The sequence below is a fragment of the Triticum urartu genome, chromosome 2A (assembly GCF_056163025.1).
Source record: "Triticum urartu cultivar PI428250 chromosome 2A, HENAU_Tu73, whole genome shotgun sequence".
Classification (NCBI taxonomy): domain Eukaryota; kingdom Viridiplantae; phylum Streptophyta; class Magnoliopsida; order Poales; family Poaceae; genus Triticum; species Triticum urartu.
In genome coordinates this window covers 11,435,972-11,446,891 of record NC_141874.1, presented here as the reverse complement: position 1 = coordinate 11,446,891, position 10,920 = coordinate 11,435,972, and the positions used below count along the sequence as shown (strand labels likewise).

At 46.7% G+C, this 10,920-nt stretch overlaps 1 protein-coding gene across 2 annotated transcripts; it reads right to left on the bottom strand.

Moving 5' to 3' along the window:
- Positions 1 to 3,849: 3,849 nt before the first annotated feature.
- On the bottom strand, positions 3,850 to 6,447 carry LOC125540626 (4-hydroxyphenylacetaldehyde oxime monooxygenase-like). Of its 2 annotated transcripts, none has more exons than XM_087542714.1 (3): positions 5,965 to 6,447; positions 5,012 to 5,152; positions 3,850 to 4,898 (listed from the first exon to the last, which is right to left on the bottom strand). In XM_087542714.1, exons 1-3 carry the CDS (start codon positions 6,442 to 6,444, stop codon positions 4,281 to 4,283), a joined length of 1,239 nt encoding a protein of 412 aa, XP_087398840.1. In that variant the 5' UTR covers positions 6,445 to 6,447; the 3' UTR covers positions 3,850 to 4,280. The 2 variants fall into 2 exon arrangements, with proteins under 2 accessions (XP_087398840.1, XP_048560184.2); XM_048704227.2 differs by having other exon boundaries at positions 3,855 to 4,898; positions 5,012 to 5,449.
- Positions 6,448 to 10,920: the final 4,473 nt, after the last annotated feature.

The following is a 10,920-nucleotide window of genomic DNA, read 5'->3' as shown; positions in this document are numbered from 1 at the left end:
TTTCAAAAATAAAATTTTTTGGTATTGCAAAAATATTTCAAATTATAAAACAGGTTTTAAGACGAATAATAAAGTTCAGAAAGCAAAACAAATGAAATTATCGAAAAAATCGTACAAATAGATTAGAAAAAAATGCACTCAGGCATTGCCCAACCGGGTACCAGCATCGTTTCCGGTGGCTGCGTACTCGGCCGGCCCAAACTTTCAACATTTGAAGAAATGTCATCAATTTTGAAAAAGAACGTTTATGAATTAGAAAACAAAGTTTATGAATTTAAATAATTTTCACGAATTTAAATGTAAAAAATGTCTTGAATTTGAAAGCAAAGTTTGCGAATTTTAAAAATTGTTCTCGAATTTAAATGGGAAAAAAGTTCGGATAGGGTGTTCGGGTTGGGCGGAAGCTTCTGTCTCAGAGTACCTTTTTTCGACAGCATTGTAATGGACCAAAAATTTTCTAGGACCTTGTATCACCATTCCAGGGCACCATGCAAAGTCTTTGTGATTTCGGGAATTCTGTATTTTCAAATGATGTTCGTGCTTTCAAAATTTATTTGGAATTTAGAAAATAATCCCATATTCAAAATTTTCATGCACAAATACAAAAAATGTTTGCAGAAATTTAAAATAATTTGGTTTCATATGTTTGTTCATATTTTCCCTTTTTTCAAAAAATGTCTATGTTCAAAATTTTGTTCGCTCTTTGTAAAATATGTTTGTGTTATGATATTTGAGCAATTTTGAAAGAAACAAACTGTTTTCTAACATATATAAATTCTTTTAAATGCAGATATTTGTACTTTATTAATAAAATTAAAAAATTTGACATTTTTTGAAAAATAAAAAGAATCTAAAAAACGAATAGATAAAATAAAAAAGAAATAGTGATAAAAGGGCCGATTCAACAGTGGGCCGGCCCAGCCGCGAACTCAAGTAGAAGAAAACAAAAAAAAATACGTACACAAAAGCATTGGATGTCCTAGTTGGTTAGTGTGGTCCTCCTTAGATCAAGATGTCTTGAACTTAATTCACATTACCTACACTATTTAAAAAAAAGAAAGTGAAAAACAACTAAGGGCGCCGCGTATCGGCGCGGGTGGAAAGACTATCGTACCATTTATTATTAAGGGGTAGAAAGAGATCTCAGCGGTCAATGCTTTTAGGGGTTGTACCGAAGCAAAAGTGAACAAACATTAATTAACAGGAACCGATTCCCGCCATCAACCTAGATAGGCACCTCCCTTCCCTCCCTCCTCGAACTTGACATCGGCGACCACCATTGGTCCACATGAGGTGCGGCTGGGAGACCACGTCATGGGCGTCAGCACGGCATGCCTACGGCCCTGGGCAAGCACGAGGAGCCTCATGGTTTCCGTCATGGTGGTTTGAGGAAGAAGGGAGGTTCAGAAAGGATTCACTGCTGGTAGGCAATGATGACAGGGTCCCAGACATCAGTGACACATGAAGTTGCTTCACTATTCTCTCTGGGATGACAGGCCGGCTTTAGATGTGCCACCGTCGATTCAGTTTTTGTCGATCGATCTAGATAATTAAAATTTCCTCCAAAATGTTAATGATTTAAATTTGAGGTATAGATGGTGTGGTTACTGGGAGTAACATCAACAACCACCTGACCTGTGGGAACAAGAATCCTAGCACTCGTCCTGAAACCCAGAAAAGCTTTCACAAATATACAGGCGGACAAAATCAATTTCATGTAGGCAGATTTGTTGTCACTCAAACTATTTTTGAACACCACATGAGAATGGGTCCCTGGTGTGACAGGTGCGGAAACAAAATAATGGCTGTTGTTAAAGTTAACAGAGTTGATATGTACTACTCCCTCTGTTCTATAGGATGGCAATTTGACTCGCAATGTTGTATGACACAGTGTGTTGACCGACTACAAGGCGACATGTTCAACAGTTAGGTGTAACGTAGATGCGCTTTGTTGAGATAGATGTGTAACCACACAGGAAATATCGGATCTGGAATGATGATATATATGATAGAGTTGGGGTACCATCAATTTAAGAGAAGCTTGTCCAACATCGTCTGGGGTGGTTTGGGCATATACAACGCAAGCCTCAAGAAGGTCCAATGCTTAGGGGATGGCTATAGGGTGTTGATAATGTCAAAAGAGGTCGGGGTAGACCAAACTTGACCTCGAAGAAGTCCGTAAAGGGACATCTGATGGACTAGGGACATCTGATGGACTGGAATATCACCAAAGAACTAGCCATTAATAGGGGTGCGTGGAAGTTAGCTATCTGCGTGATAGAACCATGATATTATGGGTTTCAGACTTTCAGATGCAGGAACTCTCTCGCCTCTTAGAACAAGAAGCCTATCCCCTCTTGCCGCCTCTCCGGGGTGCGCCAAGGGCTAACCCTAGCGCCACCAAGAGCCGCAACCCATCGCTTACTCCCCCTCCGTCGCTGCGGCTGGCATAGGCCACACTGGCGGTAGGCACAACATCATAGGGGCCCGGGCACTGGACGCGGCGGTGACCACTGGATCTACTAGGGCGGGGCCAGGGGAGGGCGCGCGCATCGCCCAGGGCGGCGTTCCTAGCCGTGCAGCAGCGAAACTCGCCTCTATCATCCACGGGGGCTCGCGTGTTTCCCTGGCGATGGTAGGTAGCCGTGTGCATTGGATCTGGTCCAGACACCGAGATCCGTCATTGCTGTGGCCCGTTGCTGGCCGACAGCGCGTACAGGGGTTGGCGAGGAATGTTGGTTCCCTGCCGGTGTTCCGGCGGCTACACGTGGTATCACGGTGTGGCTCAACATGGATCCGGTCAACTGTTGATTCGGAGTGGCGCGATTGCAGTGAAAACCTCTTCGACTTCGGTCATGACCGACGATGGCAGTGTCTTGGGCGTCGTCTCCTTGTCGAAGGCATCATCAGTTGCATTCGTCGCCACTTTGCTTCGCTTGCTCCGTGGGAAACCATAGATCCAGGTCACCGAGGTTAGATGATGGATTGATGGCGGTGCCTTCGGGGCCATTATCCCTCTTGGGGGCATCATTATGTTGCTGGTGCTTGCTGGCAAGGACTTAAGCAGGAGAGATGTTCCATCTACACATCGGCGGCGGCAGGTCTCGGCGACGTGGCGCAGCCGAGGCTCAGCGGTGGACGCATGTTGATGGGTGTGCGTAGGAGGATGGGGCTGCATGGCTTGGATGGCAGAAAGGCCCGGCAAGGTGAATACATTGATCCGACGGCAAAATGGTAATCAATACTAGAATTTGATAGGAGATGATTGTTAAAAATATCACCGAGCTACTAGTAATAGTATCTGTGGCAAATCAAGAATAATATGGTAGCCAGCAAACAAGAACAGATAACCGAGGAGCATGCACAATCAAGGAAAACTGAAGCTACTACAGTACTTGTTCATGGAAAGCAAAGACAGAACAACTTGCAGTTGGTACAACGCTGAGACGTCGCTGAAAACTTATCTCGAAGCAAGGGTGTGCATCTGTCATTATTGATGGGACAGAGAATAGGGTATGTATGGCTTGGTTCTGAACGCTAACTAGCCATTCTGAAAAAAGAAACACAAATGTAGGGAGCTTCTTCCCCCAAAGGCCCAGTATTGGGAGTAGTAATTCATCTCCACTCCATTCACTGAAAATCTGTATAACGCGGACGGCAGCAGCTGGGCATCATGGCGAGTGTTCTCTGGGTGAACAACACGCTTACTCAGGGAGTGTGCGTGGACTCTGGGGCGGTAGCCTCCGACTGTTCTGGTGGCAGCTTTGCTCGCCGGGACGGTGAGATGGTCTGGAGCGATGAGCTATCGGGCGGCATGTGTTCATTTTCAGAAAGATTGAACATACAAGTAATTGGTTGACTTAAGAAGCAAAGTACCAAGTTCTTCAATCTCAAGATCAGACCACATATCCAACTTGTCACTTAAAATGTTAGATCCAAATAGGCGTAGGTTAGAGTTATATGGATATAGCACATTAATTAAAACAAGGAACATAGAATCATGACAAGGATGAAAAGCGACACATCCAAAGTTATGTTTGGCACTGAGGTGGATTAACCTAATAATGCTTTAGTTTTCCAACCAACTCTTGCTTATTTTTTCGTTTGGCTAAAACCATATTTTTTTTGCTTTTGGTACCATTTTCTGATAGCAGGTTACAAGATACATTGAGTGTAACAACCGCAAAGCATAGACGGACAAGCTTACTTATTGTAAACAAATGACACATACAACAAAACATGAAGAAGTGACCGGTCATATTTCCAACCATTTGGTTTGATCACTGATATGCAGTGTACCTTGTCAGCACCAACATGAGTGGAGTCTTCTTTCGAATGGTCAGAGCCCCTTCCTCCTCCATGCTTAGATCCTCAATATTCATTCCAGGTGGAAGCTCCCAGTTGAAGCAGTACAATATGTTGGCCAGGATGAATTCCACGTTGGCCACACCCATGTCCATTCCTGGGCAGATGCGCCGTCCCGAGCCAAAGGGCAATAGCTCGAAATGTGCCCCATTGAAGTCTATATCCGTGTCCTCAAAACGTTCAGGGTAAAACTCCTCCGGATCCTTCCAGACATTGGGATCCCTGGCAATAGCCCATGCATTTACAATAACCCTTGTCTTGGCTGGGATGTCGTATCCTGCAATCTGAATCTTCCGTAAGGTCTCCCTTGGAACCAGCAAAGCCGCCGGGATACGTAGCCGTAGGGTCTCCTTGACAACCATTCTTAAGTAGGTTAGCTTGGACATGTCTTCGCTTTGCACTCTCTCTTTCCTCCCTACCGCAGTTCTGATTTCTTCTTGTACCTTCTTGAGCACCCTTGGGTGCCGAATTAGCTCCGCCATTGCCCAGTTTATTGTTATTGCACTAGCATCATTGCCAGCGACGAAAGTGTCCTGAAACATATGAATTCACACGAGAAAGGTATATTTGAGTACTAGTTGCACAAGAAGATGAACCAAATAATTTTTTTTCCTTCCCAAAAAGAGTTGTAGATTATTAATATTACCATGAGGATAGCCTTGACATGGTCCTTAGTGATCTTATTGCGCTTCTTCCAGAGGTCGATAAGCTCTTCCACGAGTGCTGATCTGCAATTGTCGTCAAGTTTTTTCCTGGTGGGGTCTTCATTCGCGTAATGCTCGATGACCTGTTCAAAGAATCCATCGAGCTTCTTAAAGATCCTCTGTCGGCGGGCCTTGATGCCCGTAACATGGTCAAAGAGGCTGCCAGCGGCGTTGGCGAAGAAGTCCTCGGCAGAGAAGCTACTCAGCATGTCCACGCCCTCGTTCTTCATGGGGACCAACTGTCCCTTGAACAGCTCTGCCGCGTGGTTTCCCCCAAAAGCAAATGAGCCAAAAATCCCGTCCACCGTGGCGGAGATGTGGTCCGCAACCGGCACCGGTTTTGGCCCAATACTGGTGAGGTTCTTCACCAGCTTTTCCGCCTAATCATTTTTTTTCCGCCTAATCATTGACAAGTAGAATAATCCAATGCCTCAATGTATGGAAAAGAATGTGTTTTGCAACCACCAACTTAGTAGGGTCTAACTCTTGTATGTTTTTCACTTACTCTGAGTTGTATATGTGCAAACTGGTCAGTTGTACATTTTGTTTCAGATATTCAATCAGTTGCACAAAAAATAGACTGTATGCAATGCAACTACAAAGTATGGGAGTGCAGAAAAAATACTATGTGCCCTCTCTCTTAGTGACAAAAACTTCAATTCTAAGTAACTAATACTATAGCTATTATAGCTAACTAACCGTCAGATGTGAATTAAACATGAGATTAGTTATCACAGTTTGAAAATCTATACGGTCTCTCTCAAATGAATCCAGGGTGTACGGTTGTGCAAAAGGAAAAAAAACGAATCCTGCGCGGGTTGAGGACTACGTATTATACTACAAGTAGTATGTAAGCCCAAAGAAAAGTAATAAATAAAATGAAGCACGTACGCACCTGGGCATCGCGAGCATAGCAAGCAGCCTGCACGCGGCGGCGGCTGAGCAGCTCGAGGATGAAGAGCTTGCGCATCTCGCGGACGTAGTCGCCATAGGGGGAGAAGATGACGTCCTTGTAGCCGTAGGACAGCAGCCGCGGCCCGGCCGAGGGGGACCGGCCGCAGCAGTCTGCGTCGTGAGTCTTGAGAGCCTCGCGTGCGGCCTCCGGTGAGGACAGCACCACCGTCGGAACCGTGCCCAGCCGCATCATCATCACCGGCCCGTGCCGCCTTGCGAGCGTCAGCAGGCTCCGGTGGGGCAGCGGGCCGATCTGATGCAGGTTGCCGACGATGGGCAGCTTCCAGGGCCCTGGTGGCAGCCTAGTGCCGCTGGAACTGTTCCGGCTCCTGTGCAGGAGGAGGAGGGAGACGAGTGGGAGAATGACTAGCACAAGCTGCCATTGTTGGGGTAGGAGTTCTAGAAGCTGAGAAGCCCCCATAGTTCTTGCGTGATGTGCTGCTTTGGCTGAGGCCTGGGGGGGTTTAAATAGAGCTTAGTCTGACAAAAACAATTCAATCGGTTGCAATGGGTGGGCGGAAGTAGAAGCAGATTTTCCTACGGAAGTGGAGCGTTTTCCTTGCCAACAAACCTGTAGTTTGATGGTTAGAGGGACTGTGGATGTGCGTTCAGTGGGAAGAGACGTTCTCCTTGACGATGAGGTGACTACGGTGACTTCGTAAATTTCGAGATGATATGCCAGCTCAGTCTTCCGGAGGTGCTCATAAGGATAGTGTGTGCGTGTATGCATTCATAGGGGTGAATGTATGCACGTATATATGAGAGCTTGCGTCTGTACTGTATTAAAAAAATGATTTTCTCTTTGAAAGCGACCAGATATCTGAAAGTAATACATCTTAGATGTGTCTAATATATGGCGCCCTGGGCCGCCTTTCCAGTTAAAAAAAGTAATACATCTTATATCAAGCGTTGGCTATGACGATCGAATCGCAAATCTGAGCCATTATACGTTAGACCTATCAGATTTTTTTCCGATAAAGAACATTTCATTGAATTGAAATATCAAGATGATACAATCGTACCTACCAGTTGAACTGATTATGTTTTTTCTATTAATTTGAGAATTCTAGGAAGTCTCTAGCTAGTGTAGTAAAGTAATACCGTAGAAGATTCGACCGCGCGGCCATGTAGAATGGATAGTTGCCCAATTTTGCTATGCTTTTCATATTGCTCCTTCCGCTTCCGTAAGAAAAGTTGTCGATTTCAAAATCAAGGGTCTCCGGAGTTAAACTTTTACTATTAATTTCTATTGTAACCTAATTATCGAATCAACATGATGATATATTTTGAGCTTGGCTTGAACCTCAAACGGGACGACCTCGAGCTTGGACTCGAGCCCGCGAGCCTAATGGTATTATTATGGGAATAGTTAGTCCTACCCAGGAGTCCCACCTAATTATATGTGGCGTCTATGGGGAAAATTGTCAAAGTCAAGTCCAACAAAAATCCAAGCAACAAGTCATAGTCAACAAGTCAACAAGAAGAAGCTCAAAGGAAAAATCAAATGATGATGGCCCAAGAGAAACAAGCCCATTAGGTGGAGGGATGGGTGGAATCATCCACCCTGGACCATGCACCATCCCCCTTCCTAGTCCACCATGAAGCCTATATAACACCCCCGACAACAACAAAAACACACATAGGGCATGTTACCTTTCACTCTCACTTGAATAGAACTCAAGGGGAGAGACACTCCATAGAGCCTTTCACGGCTTGGAGTTTTTGGATAAATCCAGGGGACATCAAAAGGCTCGGATAATGTCAAGGGAAGGGGAGGTTCGAGGTAGCTTTATCTTCGATCCAAGCCACTAGTCGAGCACTTCTCTCACCGAAGGGAGGGGAGTCTCGAGGTGTCCTTATCTTTGATCCAAGCCGCTAGTAGAGACGCTTCCTTCGTCGCCTCTCCTAACATAGGTTCAAGTCATGCTCCAACGAGGTGACTATCGACAAATATACCCATATTCATATGAATATGATGTAAGTACGAGACATGAAGACCAATGGAAAACGTATCCGTGTACAAGACCGAACATGCTCCAGAACTTTCTATATCCTGGCTTACGGGATAAGGAAACATGGAGCCGATTTGGAAGAGCAAACGAAGAAGTCCGGGTTCGTCTGGGTTAACAAGAGTTCTTTCCCTTAGTTGTGGAGGAGTTGGCGAACCAACCTGTGGTTGGATGGTTAGAAGGACAGTGGTATTCTCAGCCCACGCCTACCAGAGTTCAAGTCCTAGACTTGACACTGGTGCTCGCATTTTCCTGGATTTATTTCAGGCCTACCGGTGATGTGCATTCAGTTGGCTTAGACGTTTCCGTCGATTACGAAAGCGTTTGTGGCGACTTCGTCAATGTCAAAATGATGTGCCGGCTCAGTCTCTCGGAGGTGCTCATAGGAGTAGGGTGTGTGTGCGTGCGTTCGTTAGATGAGTGTATGTACGTATGTATGAATGTCTGCGTCTATACTGTGCTAAAAAAATGAGTTGTGGACATGGTTTTGGTAACCGAGCGAAATTCCGAGCTTCGGCGCGGTTACTGCGTTTACCGACCCCCCTCGAGAAACACTCATATCGAGCAAAAAATCTCAAATAATTTGAAAATTTTGAATTGAAACACTCACTGTATAGTTAAATATAGGCCATCTCTTTACTGCCAACAGAACTGGTTGCGGCCTAGTGGTAAAGCCAACCATCCATCTGCTGGGAGACGCGGATTCGACTCCTGGCTTTCACGTGTTTACTTTTTTGAGTTTGCAAAACTGAAAAAATGTTGCCAATTTATTGAAGCGACCATTGCTCGAACTCACGACGTGCGAGCAAGCGCTACTGCTGTCGAATAGCCAGAAGGCCAGGGTAACGTAGCTGATAACAAGGAGTTAAATAACTTTCTATATCGATTTAAAAAAAATTGAATTCAAAATTTATTTATAAATTCCGTCCGAATTTTTTTCGGAATTTCAGGGTTACCGTGGTAACCGCAAATTCCGGTGCCCTCGAGAAAAAAATGTCCACTTACTATCCAAAACCTTGGTTGTGGAGGAGTTGGAGTCTGCCTCGGTTTTCGCTTGACTTGGAGGCTAAGACAGGACGTGTGCAGTTTTTTCTGTCTTTCCCTTCTTTTATTCACTGAAACAGAAAGGGAAACTGATCGTGTCGATCTTAGTGCGTGATCCGAACATACCGCGCCATCCCACCGTATCGGAGTCATGCGATCGTGCAGCGGTCATGGCTAGACCTAGTCGCACGGCCATCACACAGAATCGTGGGCTCGTGCCTTATCTAAACAAACATGCGAAGAAATAAGAAAATAGCTGAGAACTATCTAGCAACTCCAAGGTTAACTGACAACACCGCTGACGTGCCGAATGGAAGTACAGTAGGATCAACGATGTTCTTCCCGTACTATAAGAGAAAGGGCAATTTGATTCTGATTCTTCGCTTTTTTAACTCACGTATCACACGAGCTATGGATGTCAATTAGCGAACAGTATGCCCGTGTAATCAATCAATGGTCAGAGTGTGCGGCTAGCTCGCTGTTTGAGCGTTGGTAACTCGTCAACATCTCCAGGACACTCATGGAAACGAGGCACTCGTGCGTCATGTGCTATCTGCAGCTAGTGTGTTGTGTGTGGATGAGAGAGGCTCCCAACAGTGAACGTACGTGTCAACAGACCCGCACTCGGTGCAAGATTCCAAAGCAAGGCTAAAGGCTAGCAGCATGCAGCACTGTTGCAACGGAGCGACAGTCACACCGCATAATCGATGAGTGCTGTGGTTTTCAGTTTTGTTTCATACTGCCTGGTACTTTCGCCCTGTTAACACCAGCATGCAACAGCTCGCGCAACTAATATATACGGCATATTTTTTTATTTTTACTTTATATTATTTTTTGCTTTTCCACAAAATAAATATGCCTTATCTAAAAAAACATACCTGATGGTATATCGATTGCACCCCTTACGAACATGGCTGTCGCCGTGTCACGGAGGGGGGAAACGGTCGACACAGAGGGAATCTGGTTAGTGGGGGGGGTTCGGGGTGTAGCTATGCCACCAAAACATCGCACGGGTCCCAACGCATATGTGAAAGTGTTCACGCATGCATAGACGCCCGTCTTGGGGCTCCGCGGTGTGGCCCCCCACCACGCAAGGCAGTGCCGCCGTCACTTGGAGGGGGCCACACCCCGGAGATGCATGCCGCCTCTTCGGACATGCCACCACACCACCCCACATGTATGAGGACCCGGTGCGATGCTCCGGTGGCATTGCTACCCCCCAGGGTCCCCGTCCCGCCTAACCCTGTAGCGTTTGACCACGAGATCTAGCCCTTTGACTTTACACAGATGGGCTTTGACCAGTGGACCTCTCCACCCGGTTGTGTTAGGTCAGCCCATAGGAACACTTTGGAGCAATATCCGGGCCAAACCCACAGCAAGATCCCTTCTGTGTAGACCCGACGCGTCCGTTTCCCCCTCCAGGAGCCGGCGGCGGCGTCGTCCGTGTGGGGGGCCACACCCCGGAGATGCGTGCCACCTCTTCGGACATGCCACCACACCACCCCACATGTATGAGGGCCCTGTGCGACGCTCCGGTGGCATTGCTACCCCCCAGGGTCCCCGTCCCGCCTAACCCTGTAGCGTTTGACCACGAGATCTAGCCCTTTGACTTTACACAGATGGGCTTTGACCAGTGGACCTCTCCACCCGGTTGTGTTAGATCAGCCCATAGGAACACTTTGGAGCAACATCCGGGCCAAACCCACAGCAAGATCCCCTCTGTGTAGACCCGACACGTCCGTTTCCCCCTCCAGGAGCCGGCGGCGGCGTCGTCCGTGAGGGGGGCCACACCCCAGAGATGCGTGCCACCTCTTCGGACATGCCACCACACCACCCCGCATGTA